The sequence below is a fragment of the Gadus chalcogrammus genome, chromosome 16 (assembly GCF_026213295.1).
Source record: "Gadus chalcogrammus isolate NIFS_2021 chromosome 16, NIFS_Gcha_1.0, whole genome shotgun sequence".
Lineage (NCBI taxonomy): Eukaryota > Metazoa > Chordata > Actinopteri > Gadiformes > Gadidae > Gadus > Gadus chalcogrammus.
The window spans coordinates 10,677,610-10,698,075 of NC_079427.1; the positions used below are offsets into that span (position 1 = coordinate 10,677,610).

A 20,466-nucleotide genomic window follows, 5' to 3' on the forward strand; every position below is an offset into this window, starting at 1 on the left:
CCGTGTGCCTAAGCTTTCGTTAGTCTCTCCATCGCCTTGCTCACTCCCAGAGTAACAACATTTACACCCTCTCTCCATCATCCAACATATGTTTTACTTTGTAACTGTTTCTACTTCCAGGCGCGGAGTGATATGCAAACTTTCACAAAATGATCGGGCGTCATAGCAGTTATGTATACGCTCATTATACAACAGTTGGGAACCAATCAGATCGCTGGATTTAGGTCCCCCGTTGTATAATATAATGATTTATTCACATTTGTATAGGAAATATAAACATGATTATCATTTCAAATGTTATATTAAACATATATATGATAGATATATAATGTTGACCTTTTTTAAATGTATATTTTATAGACGAACAGGTGATATCAATGATGTCACCTCCAAATGTTAGTAAGTGTATTTGTAGAGGTCTAGAAGTTTTCCATGTAATTTCACAATAAAATACCTGCAACATGTCTGAAACATTGTCATTTTATTATTCTATCTGCATGTAAACCGAGATGATTCTGGACACTATAATGTAGTGCACACTTGTTGCGTCTATAATCCAACAATAAATGTCTTATAGAAATTTGTAATTTATTTTAATTTCAGATGTAAAGTCTCAGAATCTGTTGGACATATAATGTATATTATCTGGATATTATATAGATAGGAAAGATAAATATCATACTGCAATTTCTGTTTGCATATATATGTATATATATATAATGATTTAAACACACAATATGATATTAATATTTCCTCTTCCTTAACAAAGGAATAGGAGAGGAGCATAGATCAGCCATAATGTTCTCTAGCTCCAAAGTCGAAAATTGCTAGTACAAACACTGTTCCATAACCTAGAAAGCACAAGGACTACAAAAATACAGCCCTATCCTGTGTGTGTGTGTGTGTGTGTGTGTGTGTGTGTGTGTGTGTGTGTGTGTGTGTGTGTGTGTGTGTGTGTGTGTGTGTGTGTGTGTGTGTGTGTGTGTGTGCGTGCGTGCGTGCGTGCGTGCGTGCGTGCGTGCGTGCGTGCGTGCGTGCGTGTTGGTGTGTTAGTGATAGTTGTGTTTGTATGTGTGTGTTCATATAATTCCATCAGCAGATGCATATGATTATAACACAGCAACAGAAATTCTCTGGTCAACCGACATGGGCTAATCTTATAGTGATATTCCCATGGGGTAATTGCACATCCTTTATTAAGCACATCTCCTCCTGTATCAAGGTATAAGAGAGTGATCGCTCTCACAAAATGCTAGACAAGCATGTTTAAATCAACGAAGGCCATGTTGAACTTGTGTTTTATATTTTGGTTGAAGTCAGCCTTGGCTTGTGAATTGATTGACAGTTTTGACATGAGTACCTTATTTCAAAAGGGGGATGTGATGATTGGGGGAATTTTTCCTATTTTGAATAAACAAATCAGCAGCATGCCCACTTTTGAGAGAAAACCACTGAATGTAAAATGTGCAGGGTAAGTATTGCTATTTGCATGTATATTTCATTTAATCCTCTCATGTTATCTCTCCTAACCTTAATACTGTATATTAAGTATAATCTCTGAACTTACTAATTGCTCTTTACTTTTCTCCTTAGATTTGATTTGCGTGCTTTTCGGTGGACTCAAGTGATGATCTTTGCAATCGAGGAAATCAACAATAGTCCAACAATACTGCCTAACATTTCTCTAGGCTATAACATCCTTAACTCATGTGCCTCACCTACCAATACACTACGTGCTGCGTTGACACTAGTGAGTAGGACAGAAAAGAATGAATCCACTTCTGCATGTCGTCCGCCTCTGACTGCCCTGATAGCAGAATCAGGATCATCGCAGTCTTTAATATTGGCTGGGACCTTCGGGCCATTTCAAGTTCCAATAGTAAGCTTGTTATGAATTATTATAAGTATGTATGTTAAAATGTTGTATGCTATTAGTCCAGGTCCATACTTTTTCTCAGATGATGAAGGTATGGTTCATATTAATCCACTTATTGTTTTCCCCCTATAGGTTAGTTACTTCTCAACGTGTGCCTGCCTGAGTAACAGAGCTAAATATCCAACCTTTTTCCGCACAATCCCCAGTGATTTCTTCCAAGCTAAAGCTTTGGCAGCGCTGGTCAAACGCTTCGGCTGGCAGTGGATCGGGGCCATTCAGTCCGACAATGATTATGGGCGAAACGGGATACTGGCCTTTAGGGAAGAGGTTGAAAAGATGGGGGTTTGTATTTCATTCGTGGGAACGGTCCTGCGCACATACAAAAGCGATAAGATCCTTGCTGTCGTCAAAATGATCAAACACTCAACTGTAAAAGTGATCCTGGCTTTTGTTCCTGAGGGCGACCTTTACCCCCTGATGAAAGAGATTGTTAGGCATAACATCACCGGCATTCAGTGGATAGCGAGCGAGGCCTGGATTACAGCGGCGCGTCCCTCCACACCTGAAATGTATCACTCTTTTGGCGGCTCGATAGGATTCGTGGTCCGAAAGATGTCCATTCCAAAGTTGGGACCTTTCCTAATGGACCTTAGCCCTTACACAGGCCGAAGTTCTGCCTTTGTGAATGATTTCTGGGAGGTGGTGGTAGGATGTAGTCCCCCCTCAGTGGGTGCACTCTCTGTGAATCCCACAGAGAAAAGTAAAAAATGCCATGGAAATGAATCATTAAGGGCGTCGCAGAATGCCTTCTTCGATGTCACGCAGCTTAGAGTGTCCTACAATGTTTACAAGGCTGTGTACGCTGTCGCTTACGCCCTCCACTATGTTTTATTTTGCCAACCAGTCGGAAAGAAACGAGTCAAGCCATGTTTAGACGTATCACAAATTCTGCCCAAAGAGGTGAGTGATTTGTTTGACGAATTAAAAACAATTTAAATATCAATGCCATTATGGGTAACTTAAATAAGACAAAAGATAGCCCATGCTTATTTTTAGTCCAACCCTTTTGCTTCCAGGTCAGTGAACGTCTACAGGGTATTCATTTTACCGACATGTTTGGAGACACTGTGTTTTTCGACCAGAATGGGGACCCCCCTGCGTCGTACGACATTATTAACTGGCAGATGAGGGAAGGGAAGGTTCAACACGTGACAGTGGGAAACTTTACCTCCACTTCTCACAATGCATATGAACTCAAAATCCAGGAAGAGCAAATTGTCTGGAGAACTGGAAAGATGGTGATTGTGAAATTGATCCAGTTTCCATGCAGTCACGCTGTGATTGTATGAGGAATCAAATGTCAAACGTGTTCACCATGAACTTCACAAGAACCCATATGCTTTCTTTTTTTTTCTCTTCTCACCTTTTAGGTTCCAGATTCAGTGTGCTCAAATGTGTGTCCAGCGGGTACCAGGAAGGCTCAAATTAAGGGACAGAGTATCTGCTGTTTTGACTGCATACCATGTGCAGAAGGGGCCATAGCTAATTCAACAGGTATACTCATGGAGTGAAGGCTCGTCGTAATGAATATCGTTCCTAATGCTGATCTCAGACAATGAAAGTTACCATTAGTTCAACAGCTTCATGGTATTATGTGTTGAGCCAGATATCCCCAATATATATAGATGAATTTTGCTGTGGAATTGTTGCATTGACAACAATCATCTCACATATTAGAGCTGTATTTGTTTTACAGGTGCAACTGACTGCACACCCTGTCTACGGGAATACTGGTCCAATGAGGGACGTGACGAGTGCCTTCTGAAAACCATTGAGTACCTGTCCTATCACGAGCCAATGGGAATAGCCTTGACAGTGGTGTCCCTGATGGGGGCTGTTCTGTCTCTGTCAACTGTGTCCATCTTCCTCTACCACAGAGAGACTCCTGTCATAAAGGCCAGTAACTTTGACCTCAGCTGCCTCTTGTTGTTCTCACTCTTTCTTTGCTTCCTCTGCCCCCTCACCTTCATCGGCAGGCCCACTGTTTGGACCTGCATGTTGCGACACACGGCCTTCGGGGTAACCTTTGCCCTCTGCATGTCCTGTGTTCTGGGGAAAACCATTGTGGTAGTGATGGCCTTCAAGGCCACGTTGCCTGGCAGTATAGTGTCAGGGAAGTTTGGCCCTGCCCAGCAAAGACTAATCGTTTGCTCATGCACATTGGTTCAGGTCGTTGTATGCATTTTATGGCTGAGATTCAACCCACCTTTTCCAGATATGGTGTTCAGGTATAGCAATACAAAGATAGTGCTAGAATGCAACCCCGGTTCTGAGACTGCATACTATGCTGTTTTAGGTTATATAGGAATCCTTGCTGCAATATGTTTGGTTCTTGCATTTCTGGCAAGGAAACTGCCTGATAACTTCAATGAGGCAAAGTTCATCACCTTCAGCATGTTGATATTCTGTGCCGTCTGGATCACCTTCATCCCTGCTTATATCAGCTCTCCAGGAAAGTTCACTGTAGCTGTAGAGATCTTTGCTATTTTGTCTTCTGCCTTTGGCTTGTTGATCAGTATTTTTGCACCTAAATGTTACATAATATTAATTAAACCCGAGCAAAATACAAAGAAACATGTCATAGGGAAAACTGTAAACAATAAAGTCTGAATTGTAAGTAAATACAATATATGAATTCCCCTGTTGGCTCCTTTTTTTATTCCCATGAGCAGTTTTTTATGGTATAGGAAGGAATCGAAACATGTTTTTTTGATAATTTATTCGTACGGGCTGATGTATAATGGTAAGCTTAATTGGGACATAGCAAATTAGAGCTGAGGAACATTTGAAAAAAACAGTTAATAAGTATCTAAAGGGTGTAGTTTTAATTAAATATGAATATAATATAGTGTATGCAGCACATTTTTCAATGCACGACCCGTACAAAGACATATATGACATTCAAAATTGACAAAAAATTAAAAAAATTAAAAATTAAAATATCATCTATTTAGGCCTATGTATTTATTTTGAAATATACGCATCCTTATGTTTATGTCTTCATTTCCGCATAATATTTTTCTTGCTGTTTTTTGCTGGCTTGAAAATGATAATGTAGCACTTTGGAGCAAAAATACAAAACAGAAGACCATAAGCAGAAGCCAGAATCGCAAAAATATGCACAGCCACGGTGTATTTACCGGCAGTGCTCACGTAGACGGGAATGAAAGTGATCCACACCGCAAAGAAAATGAGCATGCTGAACGTAATGAATTTAGCTTCATTAAAATTGTCAGGTAACTCACGGGCCAAAAACGCCATGAAGAAGCACAGGCATGCTAACAGGCCGATGTAGCCGAGAACACACCAGAAGCCGACCTCCGAGCCGGTAGCACACTCGATAATGATGGTGTTCCTGAGGTAGCCTGTGTTGCTATTGGTGAAAGGCGGATAGGTGAGCAGCCAGATAAGACAGATCGAGCCCTGAATAGAGGAAAGATGGGACAGTGTCATTGATACTGTTGATCTAGTCTATTTCATCTATTGATTAATTTACATTTGATTTTAATTTAACGCTATTTTTACCTGGACCACCGTGCACACAAGCACACTTGCTCTTTGCTGACTGGGTCCGAACCACTTCATAACACCACTTCCTGGCAATGTGGCCCTGAAAGCCATTAGGACCACTACTGTCTTAGCCAGGAGGCAGGAGATGCAGAGAGCAAAGCTGATGCCGAATGCTGGGTACCGAATTCGGCACAGCAAATCAGAGGGTTCACCAATGAACAAAAGCCCAATAAGGAAACAGGTGGCCATGAATAGCAGAAGGAAGAGGCTCAGTTCCATGTTGTTTGCCCGGACAACAGGTGTGGCCCTGTGTTTATAGAACATAACCAGAACAAGGAGAGATAAACAAGCTCCAAGAACTGATCCAGCACATAGAACAATACCCATCGGCTCCTGGTAAGACAAGAACTCAACATTCTTTTGGTGGCAAAGGTTTCTCATGTCGTTAGGCCACATGTCTTCTGGGCACCGTGTGCAGTCCAAAGAATCTGGTAGAAGAGAGAGAAGGACAACAACTCATTCTTATAAACAGAAAAAAAAATTAAAGTGATTGATGGGACTCAAAGAACATAAACCCACCGGTGTTGTTGCTGACCTCCCCTTCAGCGCAGGTGACACAGTCAAAACAGCAGACAGGCTTCCCCTTCCTCCTGGCCACACGCTTCCCTGGTGGGCAGCTCTCACTGCACACAGACCGGACGGCCTGAGAGGCAAAACAAGGCCGCTCAGAGAGGGCCCTGGACTGGATACACCTGGTTTATTTTTGTTTGGTGGCTGGCAAGGGTACCACTTGAATTTACTTTAAACCTAGCTCATTAGAAAGGGCATCTTTATGATGCCGGTACAGGCTAAACAATTGCTGTAGTGCTACAGAAAGTTCAGTGTAAATAAACATGATACATTATTTTTAAAGAAAACCAATCTTTATTATTGTCTTCATTTTTGATTTTTGTAGACTTGTGAAATGATCGTTGAAGGTGGAATAATACAATATCCAATAGATATAAAACCAACAGCAGCAGATTGCCGAATGCATTTATTAAATGAACACAGAACATTCTGGGAGGAAGAGGGGGCCTGGGGGGGATTTGACGAGAACACACCTGTTGTCCAACAGGCCACTGAATGGCAGATTCATTCACCACCAGGCTGAGCTCTGGAGACAGGGAGGCGTCGTAAAAGCCCACCTTCAGCAGCCGCAGAGAGCCATCCTGCTCCCTTCGCCAGTTCATGAGGTCATACGAAGCGATGGGGTCACCGTTATGATCAAAGTCCACTTTTTCACCCAATATGGAGAACTTAGTATTCTTCATGTAGTGGAACAGCTAAATTTAGGGATAAAAAATATTTATTACATTGATTCAAATATTTTTTGATAATAAATAATCTATGTATTTCTTAAAAAATATAACATTACATTTTAACTGCTTCACATACAAATCATATCAATGGAAGTAGGTGTCAACACACCTGCCACGGCTCTAGACTTTGAGGTTTTCCACAGGTGCCGTTCACAAAGGGCCCCTGCCCCGCCTCACAGTCACTCATTCTCTGCAGTGCATGGGCCACCAAATACACAGCCTTGTACACGTTATACGACACCCTGAGCTGGCTCACATCTGAGAAGGCAGAGTACACGTCGTTTAAATCCTCCATGCCAGTGCAAGGCTTTCGATCCAGATGGTTGACCATGTGAGAATGTGTGTTCACAGAGCCGTTCAGTCTGCAGTTAAGTGACTCTTCCCAGAACTCTGTGAGGAACGCCGAGTCTTGGAGGTTAGACCGTCGAAGCCTGGACAGATGCTGCTTCAACCCTGGAATTTCCTCGGCTCTGCGAATACCGAAGCCCAAGGTGCCGCTCAAGAGGTCGCCAAACTCCTCCCAGAGGGACTTAACTGTGGCCCAGGCCTCGCCCGCGATCCACTGGATTCCTGTGATGTTTCGCTGTCGAATGGCTCTCATGATGCTTTGCACTTCTGTCTCACTGCAGAAGTTGATTATGACCTTTGAAGATGACCCCTGTTAAAACAATAATAAATTATATATAAAAAGAGTCTGGCCACAGAGTATCAAAAGAGGAGTACGAGAAGTATTTGACAAAAACTTGAACTTCAGAAAGGACATTTTAATTGCTATTATTCAAATGTCTTCCTCAAATTGAATGATTACAAAACAGCAATATTGCATAACTTGTTAATTTGAGGAGTGTAAATAACTTGTTTGTTGTACAGTGTTTTATTCCATCACAAATGTAAACGTATGAAACCTTTATACTGTTATCCTATCGATCCTCTGAATGATATTTACCTGAATGATATCAAGGAGCTTATCCAGAGGCTTCTGACCCAGAACTACGGGAAAGTGGTGAACATAGGCAGCACACACGCCATACAATGAGGACTCCTGGAGAAAGAGCTGTACGGCAAAGCGTGCATAGTCAGACTCCTGGCCAAGGACCCCCACCCAGGTCCAGCCGAAGTGGCTGACCAAGCGGGCCAGGGCTCTGACCTGGAAGGCATCGCTGGGCATGGTGCGAATGAACATGGGAAACTCTGTCTGCTCGCTCAGACAGCTGCAGGAGGCAAAGTAGCTCACCTAGTTGAGGGACAAACAGAGGATTACTTCTCATTCAGAAGTTTGCCTGTTTTACTTCAAATCAATTATGTATTTTTTGTCTTATTTTCTGAAATGTACATTATAAATATTAAATTAATTTTAACGTGTAAATGTTTAGCACAATATATACAAAGCTATTGTTCAAATATATTGGGATAGTATGCAATTAATATGATAAATATGATGAGTTATCTGACAAATACGACAAAAGGAACTTTGTTCCATAAAGTCTCACCAGGGGGATCTGAAAGGGGCCCAGACTTCTAAGCAGAGCCATCGACACACCAGAGGATGCATCTCCTATGATTACAGGAGACGGGGACCTGGTGACATCGGCACAACCTAACACTGGAGACCTGGAGCCTAAACTGATCAGATCCCCCTTGCCAGAAAGCTCCCCGACTGCCTCCAGACTCCCATTCCCGGTGGCTGGGGGGCCCGGCTGTCCATTCACTAGAAGCAGGGAGGCCTTCAGAGACACGGGGACCTCGTTACAGCTGTCTCTGATGTGGAACCCCAGCCTCAGCTCAGGCAGCAAGTCACTGCGCTGGTTGATCTCCCTGATAGCAAAGGTCATGGTCTGCATCCACCGCATGGCGCGTGCACTGAAACTAATCATTTTGTTAACGTTAATTAGATGCACACTCGACAGGTAAAACAAATCATGCATGCATAGGGAAACAGACAATTTTAGATGCTCGAAATGTTGGCTTACAACTTGTATGAGCCAGGTTCTGGTTTGGATGTGTACAGTGGAAGAGAAGACACACGGGTGTAGTGTAGAGGAAAGACACCCCCTACCACAACATCTCCGCCTTGGTAAAAACTGTTTGACTCTTCTTCTCCGATGTAAGCACAGTCAGTGAAGAGGGCAGCTGAACTTACATTGAGGTAATTGAAAAGGAATATTACTGATAGAAGAAGAATCATGGCAGCAATGCGAGCCATAACTGCTACTAAATATTCATAAAGATTATTAGTCTAGTATTTAAACACATAGATTATTCAAAAGACTACTTGGCTTCCACATGAGCAGGATGTAAATGGCAATCGTATTCCAAGTATTCATTTATATACCTCTGACTTGTGAATATTAACATTAGAGAACCGCCCAGTTATGAGAATGTGGGTTGTTTTGTTTTTTTTACACAGAAAAAGCCCCTCTGTATTTATTATTCTTCATCAATCAAAGGTTGTATTAAATTCCATCTTCCCAATTGTGGGTCATCAAAACTGTGATAAAAATGTAAAACTTTTTATTTATTTTTTAAATCACTCTTAAATTGTATTCCCTTATTATGATTTCTCCATCTTTTATTCCATAATATATGATTTATTTTGAATTATTACAGATTTCCCGAGTGACAGTGAAAGGTGGCCCAACCATGGGGATTTGCAGGTGTCCTTCTGCAAAGATTCCCAAGAAGGTGAATGCTAAGAACATCGAGCAGTTCAGAACCATCTCGCTGCTCAGCATTGAGGGGAAGATATTCTTCACCATCCTATCCCATCGGTTGACAGAGTTCCTCCAGAAGAACGACACCTGTGTACAGAAGGGTGGAATCCCCAAGGTTCCAGGATGACTCAAACATACAGGTGTGGTCAAGAAAAGGAAAAGGAGACCTAGCAGTGCTGTGGCTCGACCTCACTAATGATTATGGATCCATTCCCCATAAAATGGGGGAAACTGCACTGGATCGGCACCATGTCCCAGGTAAAATCAGGGACCTTATTTTGGACTATTTCAAGAGTTCTAAGCTCAGAGTCACCTCTGGGACAGTCACATCCGCGTGGCATCGGCTGGAGATTGGGATCGTCCAGAGTCTGCCAGCCCCCCATCAGAGCCTTCATGGACGACCTGACAGTAACTACGACGTCAGTGCCAGGGTGCCGATGGATCCTTCAGGGCTTGGAGAAGATCATCACATGGGCTCTGATGTGTTTCAAGCCTGTAAAATCGAGGCCCCTGGTGCTCAAGAGAGGGAAAGTGACTGACAAGTTCTGATTCTCTCTGGACGGCACCCCGATTAAATAGGTCACCAAGAAACCCATCTGAGCCTCTGAAAGACCTTTGGTTGCATCCTGAAGGACGCTGCATCCATCAAGGCTACAAATCGGGAGCTGGAGGAGTGGCTGACATCAGTTGACAAGTCGCGTCTGCCTGGTAAATTCAAGGCCTGGATGTATCAGTAGGTGTTCTCTCCATGATTCTGTGGCCTCTGCTTGTGTACGAGATCACAATAACCTCAGTAAAGGGCTTTGAGAGGAGGATCATCTGTTACATCCGTAAATGTCTGGGCCTGCCACGAAGCCTGAGTAGCATCGCTCCGTACGTGCAGAACAACAAAATGAAGCTCCCCATTAGCAGCCTGAATGAGGAGTTTATGGTTACCCGTGCAAGAGAGGTGCTGCAGTACAGGGAATCCAGTGACCCGACAGTCTCCCAGGCTTGCATTGTAGTCAGGACTGTGAGGAAGTTGAGGGCGCAGGAAGCAGTCGAGCAGGCTGAGCACGCTGTCACGCTTGCGTGACAGCGTGCTGGTCGGCCCAGTTGAATCTGGATGAGCAGGGCTTGGTAGCGTTTGAACCACACGCAACGACAAAGCTCTGGGCAAAGACAGCCGCTGATTTGTCCCAGAGCAGGTAAGAGCTGGTGTGGAGGAACTGCGTGCTAGCCAGATGGTGGGAATGCGACAGCAAGGCCCATGGACAAGATGGGAACAAACAGTGGACTGTAAGATCCCCTGGTCCAAGCTTTGGCAAGCTGAGCCTTACCGGATCAAGTTCCTGTTTCCGTCTATGACATCTTGAGATTAAAGTTAGAATTCTGACATTAAGACACGTGGCCCTAATCCTCTTCCATGGACACCCACACATCAAACATATATTTATCATTTTATTTGTTCATTCAGAATTAAAATTAAAACAAATATAAAGATAAATTACATAAATTGTAGGTGATCTTTAATGATTTATTTTCTAATCATATTTCCCGTAAGAAAACACAGAATAATCATAATTATGAAATATTTATGAATGAATGTTTGATTATACAAAAAAAATCGGTATATTTTTACTTTAATCCATTTTTGATGAACATCAATTGGAAAGATGTTATTTAAGCTCTGATTAAAGAAGAATAAAAAATGGTATTTTTCTGCATAAAAAAACAAAACCACCCACATTGGCATAACTGGGCGGTTTTGTTTACATTCACAAGTCAGAAATATGTAAATGAATATGTTAAATATAATTGCATTTTAATTGTGTTCATGTTAAAGCCAAGTCTATCGAAGGAACACATGTTTAAATATAAACAAGACTATAGTAATATTTCTAAATATCAAGCAGCAGTGATGGCTCCCATTGCTGTCAAGATTTGTCTTCTATCAGTCATGTTCCTCTTGAAGCTGCCCTCTTCACAGACTGCGCCTTCATAGTCGAAGAAGAATCAAACTGTTTTTACGAAGACGGTGATGTGGTGCTAGGGGGCGTCGTTCCTATACACAACACCCTTGTGTCTTCTCTTCCAAAGTACGCATCCAAACCAGAACCTGGTTCCCACAAGTAGCAAGTCAACATTTCGAGCCTCTAACGTCAGTGTTTTCCTGGTGAAAATGTTTTACTTGTCGAGTGTGCATCTAATTACCATTCACAAAATGATTAGTTTCAGTGCCCGTGACCTGTGTTGGATGCAGAACATGACCTTTGATATTAGGGAGATCAACCAGCGCAATGACTTGCTGCCTGCGCTTAAGCTGGGGTTCCACATCAGAGGCAGCTGCGACGAGGTCCCCATGTCTCTGAAGGCCTCCCTGCTTCTGGTGGATGGACAGCCGGGCCCCCCAGCCAACGGGAATGGGAGTCTGAAGGCCATCGGGGAGCATTCCGGCAAGGGAGATCTCATCAGTTTAGGCTCCAGGTCTCCAGTGTTAGGTTGTGCCGCTGTCACCAGCTCCCCGACTCCTTTACTCATATTGGTCGCATAACTTGTCGTATTTATCATATTAATATCATACAATGTCAACTAATTTGTACAATAGTTTTGGATGCATGTTATGTGCAAAACAATTACACGTTGAAATTCGTTAAATATGACTTATATAAGTCATATTTAAGTCATTCATCATTTGAAATAACAGGGAAACTTTTTATGGAGAAGTAATCCTCTGTTTGTCCCTCCACTAGGTGAGCTACTTTGCCTCCTGCAGCTGTCTGAGTGAGCAGACAGAGTTTCCCATGTTCATGCGCACCATGCCCAGCGATCAGAGGTGTCAAGTAACTAAGTACAAATACTTTGTTACCTTACTTAAGTAGAAATTTTGGGTATCTATACTTTACTGGAGTAATTATTTTTCAGCCTACTTTTTACTTCTACTTCTTACATTTTCACGCACTTATCTGTACTTTCTACTCCTTACTTTTTAAAAATGGCCACGTTGCTCCCATTTAATTTCGGCTTGTTTTTATTTCCGCCGGCGTTCAAAAAAACCTATCCAGATAATTTGCGCCATCGGATAGAGTGAATTTGATTGGTTGGATGAGAATAGAAACATATACAATTCTGACACCTTATTGGTTTATACGCGATCCATGGCACCTGCGCATGACCAGAGCCCGTCTACATTCTCTGACATGACATAAATCGCGCCACATTCCAGCTATGAAATAGCAGACGATGAGCGAAATGTCCCAACCAAGCACCAGTGAGGAGGTTGGTAGCCAAGAAGACCAGCCAACCCTTCTACATCCCTGGCCGTACCTGGAAGAATTTTTTGAGATGGTTGGATGCAAAAACAACTCAGTTCTTACTCGTTACATCTTAAATTCCTGCAGCTAAGCTTGGAACATAGCCTACTAGCTGCAGTATGTTCCAATAAAGGTTTTTGATAACATGCCTCTGAAGTTTGACTTTTTGCACCATTCCAATACTTACAGGGAACTAGTCATCATATCTTCCGCTCCATGAAACACATGTTAAAGCTCAGTAGTACACATATTCTTTAATGTATTTGCATTGTACTAATATGCATTCATTTTCAATGGGTATAAATGTGTCTGAAACAGGTGCATCCCAATTTTTTCAACATTAACATTAAAGTCATTAGATGGGCTTTAGAAAAATGTTTTTTGGGGGGAAGTGGCTGTGTGTGTCACTAATTCACAGATGGGATAAATGCAGTGACCAAATTCCTTGTATGTGTGAGCATACTTGGCAAAAAAAGCTGATTGTAATTCTATAGGCCCCTGTGGCACGGCCTACGCTTTTGTCCTTAATGGCATTTTTTCCCCCTTGCATTACTTTACTTTAATACTTTAAGTAGTTTTGAAACCAGTACTTTTATACTTTTACTTAAGTAAAAAGCTTGAGTTGATACTTCAACTTCTACAGAAGTATTTTTAAACGCTAGTATCTATACTTCTACTTGAGTAATGAATGTGAATACTTTTGACACCTCTGCCAGCGATGCCTTCCAGGTCAGAGCCCTGGTCCGCTTGGTTAGCCATTCGGCTGGAACTGGGTGGGGGTCATTGGCGAGGAGTCTGACTATGCACGCTTTGCCATACAGCTCTTTCTCCAGGAGTCCTTAATGTAACACTTTATTGGATTAGCAGATTAAGAATTCTTTATACAACAATATTCTGGCCCAGATTACTAGGTTTGACTACTGGAGCAAGATGGATAATTAATGAGACGACACAGTTTAGTTTGACGACTTATTATTCACTAGCGCATTAGCCATTAGCATATGTTTAGCTTCACACGTTTATGAGTCAGACCACAGTTAAACTCACCGAAGGTATTTTCACAAGAGAACTGTGTCGCTCTGACGGTTCATGTTTGTATCTGGGTTCGGTTATCTGTCTAAAGGAATAGCGCAGTGGCTTGTTCTGGCTCGGAGCATAAACGCATGCGTTCCTCTCCGTCTCATCGCCCTACGTGCGCAACTCACGGCTCTCTCACGCGACCAACTCCTCCCGCAAACAACTAAGAGTTCACACTTCAAAATAATAGTAACTTATATTTAACTTCAATCGAAAACCAACGTAACCTTTTTCATACACTTCAAACTAAATAGTTATATCAATACAGAGTTTTTAACCAAGTATATGACTTCAATAGCTCTCCAATTAATGCCTTTGTAGCCCAAATATTGACAGGGTTACATTTGTATAGCGTGTGTGTGTGTGTGTGTGTGTGTGTGTGTGTGTGTGTGTGTGTGTGTGTGTGTGTGTGTGTGTGTGTGTGTGTGTGTGTGTGTGTGTGTGTGTGCTGCTGTTCACTATGATCCTGTGGTTCTGAGTCAGCAGCGTCTGGATAAGCTAGATATCATTCAGGTAGATGTGATCGATAGCGCAACTGATTGAAAGTTATGCATTTTTGCTATTTTGTATTAAATTTAAGCAAGACATTTCAACAACACTAAATAAAATCTCCTTCCTGGAGTTCAAGTTTGTGGCAAATACTTCTCAAGCTACTATTTTGCTACAATTCGGCCGGACTTGCATTTTTATTGTGTTTATAGGGGTCATCTTCAAAGGTCATCCTTAACTTCTGCACTGAGTCAGTATAGTGCAAATCATCATGACAGCCATTTGGCAGCGGAACAACACAGGCATCCATTGGATCGCGGGTGATGCCTGGGCCACAGCCAAGTCACTCTAGGAGGAGTTTGGCGACCTCTTGATCGGCACCTTGGGCTTCGGTATTCACAGAGCCCAGGTAATTCCGGGGTTGAAGCAGCATCTGTCCAGGCTTCGACCATCCAACATCCAAAACCCGGCTTTCCTCACCGAGCTCTGGCAGGAGACACTCAACTGCAGACTGAACGGCTCTGTCAACACACATTCTCACATGGTCAACCATCTGGATCGAAAGCCTTGCAGTGGCATGGAGGATTTAAACGACGTGTACTCTGCCTTCTCAGATGTGAGCCAGCTCAGACGGAGCTTCAGCGGCCGTATGGCAGCTCAGCTTGAGGAGTACAATCCCTTTCTCCTCTATGTCGTGGTTCAATCTGGACTGCAGAGAGTCAAAGCCAAAGTTCCATTCGCTCAATTCTTCTTAACCATGGCCGAGATAACCCTCACTACGAGTCATTACTTGTTGTGGAAGTACCACAGACGTCTGACGCAGTCTTTAGGATTCATAATATCATCCGAGGAGCACATAGCTTTTGGTCATGATATTAGATATTATATTATATAGATACCTACATATTATATTATTATTATTATTATTATTATTATAATATTATATTACATTATATAGATAAAGTGCTCCGGGAGTCCACAAGCGGTGCATTCTGAAGGGACTGAAACAGGAGTAATAGCGGTAGTTGAGATTTTTTTTGCTCTCTGGAACTCATATACTGATGTTTACTTGTTGGGAAAAACACCATAATATGTCTCCTTTAATCATCACCCATAATAGTAATAAATGCCCCCAAAAAAATAATTAAGATACTCTGGTTCCATGCATTCCTATATGATAATCAATAAAACAATCAACAAGTAAATTATTATAAATTTGTGGATCTCGTCAAGTTTTTTCCAATGTGTACCGCAGCTGATCAGTAAAAGAAAAAGTTATTCAAAATCTGGATGAGTGCATAGCATACACCTGCAGAGGGCGACATGCATGTAAAAGGAAGTGAGTCTTAACTCGCACAATTCACATTAGGTCAACATATATATATTATGCAGCATTATGACTGTGTAAGTTAGTAAGTATCTAAATGGTAAATTTTTTACATCATATACATATTGATGAAAATCTGCAGAACTTTTTAATGCAAGACATACAAAAGACGGATAAAACATCAAAGATTGTCAGTGTATCATCTATTTATTTATTTATTGGAAAATATACACATCCTTCATGTTTATGTCATCATTTACGCATCATATTTTTCTTGCTGTTTTTTTCTGGCTTGAAAATGATAATGTAGCACTTTGGAGCAAAAATACAAAACAGTAGACCATAAGCAGAAGCCAGAATTGCAAAAATATGCACAGCAACGGTGTATTTACCGGCGGTGCTAACGTAGACGGGAATGAAAGTGATCCACACTGCAAAGAAAATTAGCATGCTGAACGTAATGAATTTAGCTTCATTGAAATTGTCAGGCAACTCACGGGCCAAAAACGCCATGAAAAAACACAGGCATGCTAACAGGCCGATGTAGCCGAGAACACACCAGAAGCCGACCTCCGAGCCGGTAGCACACTCAATGATGATGGTGTTCCTGAGGTAGCCTGTGTTGCAATTGGTGAAAGGTGGGTAGGTGAGCAGCCAGATAATACAGATCAAGCCCTGAATAGTGGAAAGATGGGAAAGTATCATTGTAACTGTTGAACTAAGCTATTTCATTTATTGATTGATTCATTCATTGTGGGATTACCACTGAATGCTAATTTTACCTGGACCAGCGTGCAAAGAAGAACACTTGCTCTTTGCTGATTGGGTCCGAACAACTTCATAACACCACTTCCTGGCAGTGTGGCCCTGAAAGCCATTAGGACCACTACTGTCTTAGCTAGGAGGCAGGAGATGCATAGAGCAAAGCTGATGCCGAACGCTGGGTACCGGATACGGCACAGCCAATCAGAGGGCTCACCGATGAACAAAAGCCCAATGAGGAAACAGGTGGCCAGGAACAACAGAAGGAAGAAGCTCAGTTCCATGTTGTTTGCCCGGACAACAGGTGTGGCCCTGTGTTTATAGAACATAGCCAGAACAAGGAGAGAGGAACTCGTTCCAAGAACTGATCCAGTACATAGAACAATACCCATTGGCTCCTTGTAAGACAAGAACTCAACATTCTTTGGGAGGCAAAGGTTTCTCATGTCGTTAGGCCACATGTCTTCTGGGCACCGTGTGCAGTCCAAAGAATCTGGTAGTAGAGAGAAAATGACAATAACTCATGCTAATAAACATAAGGAAAAAAATGAAAGTGAGAGATGGATCTTACAGAACGTAACCCACCGGTGTTGTTGCTGACCTCCCCTTCAGCGCAGGTGACACAGTCAAAACAGCAGACAGGCTTCCCCTTCCTCCTGGCTACACGCTTCCCTGGTGGGCAGCTCTCACTGCACACAGACCGGACCGCCTGAGAGGCAAAACAAGGCCGCTCAGAGAGGGACCTGGACTGGATAACCCTAGTTTATTTTTCTTTGGTGGCTGTAAATATGCCACTTAAATTACCACCGACTTAACCATATATATGAGGCTATTAAGGTTAAAGACAATTGCTGTGATGATGCAGCCAGTTTGTTGAAAAAAAAAAACATGATACATTATATATAAAGAAAGCAGATCTTTATTATTGACTTCATGTTTGATTTTTGTAGACTCTTGAAATGATCTTTGAAGGTGGACAAATAAAAGATCCAAAATCTTTAAAATAAAAATCAGCAGATTTCCTAATGCATTTATTAAATGAACACAGAACAGTCTGAGAGGAAGAGGAAGCCTGGGCGGGATTTGACGAGAACACACCTGTTGCCTAACAGGCCACTGAATGGCAGAATCATTCACCACCAGGCTGAGCTCTGGAGACAGGGAGGTGTCGTAAAAGCCCACCTTCAGCAGCCGCAGAGAGCCATCCTGCTCCCGTCTCCAGTTCATGAGGTCATACGAAGCGATGGGGTCACCGTTACGATCAAAGTCCACTTTTTCACCCAATATGGAGAACTTAGTATTCTTCATGTAGTGGAACAGCTAAAGGGAGGGATGACAAATATAGATTTTATTTATTCTAACATTTACAAATAATGAATAATGCATTTATTTGATGAATAAAGTATAACATAAAATTGCAACAGCTCCATATACAAATCATATCAATGGAAGTAGGTGTCAACACACCTGCCACGGCTCTAGACTTTGAGGTTTTCCACAGGAGCCGTTCACAAAGGGCCCCTGCCCCGCCTCACAGTCACTCATTTTCTGCAGTGCATGGGCCACCAAATACACAGCCTTGTACACGTTATACGACACCCTAAGCTGGCTCACATCTGAGAAGGCAGAGTACACGTCGTTTAAATCCTCCATACCACTGCAAGGCTTTCGATCCAGATGATTGACCATGTGAGAATGTGTGTTAACAGAGCCGTTCAGTCTGCAGTTGAGTGTCTCCTCCCAGAGCTCTGTGAGGAAAGACGAGTCTTGGATGTTGGACGGTCGAAGCCTGGACAGATGCTGCTTCAACCCCGGAATTACCTCGGCTCTGCGAATACCGAAGCCCAAGGTGCCGCTCAAGAGGTCGCCAAACTCCTCCCAGAGCGACTTGGCTGTGGCCCAGGCCTCACTCGCGATCCACTGGATGCCTGTGATATTCCTCTGTCGAATGGCTCTCATGATGCTTTGCACTTCTGACTCACTGTTGAAGTTAATTATGACCTTTGAAGATGACCCCTGTTAATACATTGAATTCAAAGTTTCTGTTGAAAATTGTGAGATAGTCCGACCAAAGACTACCATTAAAAGAGTAGCCTAAAGAAGAATTTAATACAAACTTGAAGTCCAGAAAACAACTTTTTATTTAGAGTTCCTCAAATTACTTGCTAGACTGGATTAGAAAATAAATGACTTAAAAAAGATACCTGACTTGCTCCATTGAGTAACCGAATCAACCCAAATGTTTTTAACACTTCCATTTTAAATTCAGTATCATTCATCATTAATCAAGGTTTATTTTGTATTTTTTTCTACACTGAATTCAAATATATTAAAACATCGGTCCTACATCTACCTGAATGATATCCAGAAGCTCATCCAGAGGCTGCTGACTCAGAACCACAGGGTAGAGATGAACATAGGCAGCACACACGCCATAAAGGGACGACTCGTGGAGAAAAAGCTGTATGGCGAAGCGGGCATAGTCAGACTCCAGGCCAATGACCCCCACCCAGGTCCAGCCAAAGTGGCTGACCAAGCGGGCCAGGGCTCTGACCTGGAAGGCATCGCTAGGCATGGTGCGCATGAACATGGGAAACTCTGTCTGCTCGCTCAGACAGCTGCAGGAGGCAAAGTAGCTCACCTGGAGGGACAAACAGTGGATTACTTCTCCATAAAAAGTTTCAGAAATGTACAAGCCTATAAATAATTATTTGACCATATTTCATATTTTTTTTGTTTCATGTTAATGTTTTCAAGAAAATATGAATCCTGCACAACTTTTCGAAATAAATATGGACATAGTTAAATATACGTATATATATCTGGTATATCTGGTCAAATAAAAAGTTATTTATATATATATATATATGATTTAAAAAATATAGTTCATAAAGTCTCACCAGGGGGATCTGAAAGGGGCCCAAACTTCTAAGCAAAGCCATCGACACACCAGAGGATGCATCTCCTATGATAACAGGAGACGGGGACCTGGTGACATCGGCACAACCTAACACTGGAGACCTGAAGCCTGAACTGATCAGATCACCCTTGCCAGAATGCTCCCCGACTGCCTCCAGACTCACATTCCTGATGGCTGGGGGGCCTGGCTGTCCATTCACCAGAAGCAGGGAGGCCTTCAGAGACACAGGGACGTCGTTGCAGCTGTCTCTGATGTGAAAACCCAGCCTCAACGCAGGCAGCAAGTCACTGCGCTGGTTGATCTCCCTGATAGCAAAAGTCATGGTCTGCATCCAACGCAGGGCCCGTGCACTGAAACTAAACATTTTGTTAACGTTAATCAGATGCCCACTTAACAGGTAAAACATATCATAAATGCCCAGGAAAACATTGACGTTAGATGCTCAAAATGTTGACTTACTACTTGTGTGAACCAGGTTCTGGTTTGGATGTGTACGTTGGAAGAGAAGACACACGGGTGTAGTGTAGAGGAAAGATGCCCCCTAACACCACATCTCCGTCTTCGTAAAAACTGTTTGATTCTTCTTCTCCGATGGAAGCACACTCTGTGAAGAGGGCAGCTGAACTTACAATAAGGTCGTTCAAGAGGAACATGACTGATAGATGAAGAATCTTGGCAGCAATGGGAGCCATCACTGCTGCTTGATATTTATAAATATTACTATAGTCTTGTATACATTTAAACATATGTTTTATTTAAGAAACAACTTGGCTTCTAAATGAGCACAATTTAAATGGCAATTATATTTCAAGTGTTCATTTATATACTTCTGACTTGTGAATATAAACATTATAGAACCGCCCAGTTATGACAATGTGGGTTGTTTTGTTTTTTTATACCGAGAAGTACCCTTTTTTTTTCTTCTTCAATCAAAACTTCATTAAATAAAATCTTTCCAATTGATTGTCATCAAAAATTAATATATATGATCTATGATTTAAAATTGATTATAAAATAGGACCTACCGTGACATGGTGTAAATATATGTTTATATCTATTTTTGAATAAACTATTATTTAT

General features: G+C 42.1%; 3 protein-coding genes and 1 pseudogene across 3 annotated transcripts; 2 read left to right on the forward strand and 2 right to left on the reverse strand.

Annotated features, from left to right (window-relative positions):
* Window positions 1-1,382: 1,382 nt before the first annotated feature.
* Window positions 1,383-4,546, forward strand: LOC130406238 (extracellular calcium-sensing receptor). Its single transcript, XM_056611710.1, has 6 exons — window positions 1,383-1,471; window positions 1,594-1,879; window positions 2,009-2,581; window positions 2,953-3,075; window positions 3,307-3,430; window positions 3,633-4,546. Exons 1-6 carry the CDS (start codon window positions 1,383-1,385, stop codon window positions 4,544-4,546), a joined length of 2,109 nt encoding a protein of 702 aa, XP_056467685.1.
* A 390-nt stretch (window positions 4,547-4,936) lies between these two features.
* LOC130406280 (extracellular calcium-sensing receptor-like) lies at window positions 4,937-9,177 on the reverse strand. The gene is made up of 9 exons (XM_056611766.1): window positions 8,778-9,177; window positions 8,477-8,673; window positions 8,298-8,404; window positions 7,754-8,041; window positions 6,917-7,465; window positions 6,550-6,771; window positions 6,026-6,149; window positions 5,462-5,934; window positions 4,937-5,359 (listed from the first exon to the last, which is right to left on the reverse strand). Exons 1-9 carry the CDS (start codon window positions 9,008-9,010, stop codon window positions 4,937-4,939), a joined length of 2,616 nt encoding a protein of 871 aa, XP_056467741.1. The 5' UTR covers window positions 9,011-9,177.
* Window positions 9,178-9,447: 270 nt separating this feature from the next.
* On the forward strand, window positions 9,448-10,873 carry LOC130405399 (uncharacterized; annotated as a pseudogene).
* Window positions 10,874-15,956: 5,083 nt separating this feature from the next.
* LOC130406386 (extracellular calcium-sensing receptor-like) lies at window positions 15,957-20,048 on the reverse strand. Its single transcript, XM_056611925.1, has 8 exons — window positions 19,849-20,048; window positions 19,367-19,742; window positions 18,820-19,107; window positions 17,934-18,482; window positions 17,565-17,786; window positions 17,052-17,175; window positions 16,487-16,959; window positions 15,957-16,379 (listed from the first exon to the last, which is right to left on the reverse strand). The coding sequence occupies exons 1-8, from the start codon at window positions 20,037-20,039 to the stop codon at window positions 15,957-15,959; spliced, it is 2,646 nt and encodes an 881-aa protein (XP_056467900.1). The 5' UTR covers window positions 20,040-20,048.
* Window positions 20,049-20,466: the final 418 nt, after the last annotated feature.

Excerpts from the sequence above, each read along its gene's own strand:
- LOC130406238 (XM_056611710.1), top strand. The coding sequence starts at position 1,383 with ATGATTGGGGGAATTTTTCCTATTTTGAATAAACAAATCAGCAGCATG. Across the intron at positions 1,880-2,008 it reads GGCCATTTCAAGTTCCAATA|GTTAGTTACTTCTCAACGTG; the intron begins GTAAGCTTGTTA and ends TTCCCCCTATAG. Across the intron at positions 3,431-3,632 it reads GGCCATAGCTAATTCAACAG|GTGCAACTGACTGCACACCC; the intron begins GTATACTCATGG and ends TTTGTTTTACAG.
- LOC130406280 (XM_056611766.1), bottom strand. The coding sequence starts at position 9,010 with ATGGCTCGCATTGCTGCCATGATTCTTCTTCTATCAGTAATATTCCTT. Across the intron at positions 6,150-6,549 it reads AGTGGCCTGTTGGACAACAG|GCCGTCCGGTCTGTGTGCAG; the intron begins GTGTGTTCTCGT and ends TTTGCCTCTCAG. Across the intron at positions 5,935-6,025 it reads GGAGGTCAGCAACAACACCG|ATTCTTTGGACTGCACACGG; the intron begins GTGGGTTTATGT and ends CTCTTCTACCAG.
- LOC130406386 (XM_056611925.1), bottom strand. The coding sequence starts at position 20,039 with ATGTTCCTCTTGAACGACCTTATTGTAAGTTCAGCTGCCCTCTTCACA. Across the intron at positions 19,743-19,848 it reads CCAGAACCTGGTTCACACAA|TTTCAGTGCACGGGCCCTGC; the intron begins GTAGTAAGTCAA and ends CAAAATGTTTAG. Across the intron at positions 17,787-17,933 it reads AAAGTCTAGAGCCGTGGCAG|CTGTTCCACTACATGAAGAA; the intron begins GTGTGTTGACAC and ends CCCTCCCTTTAG.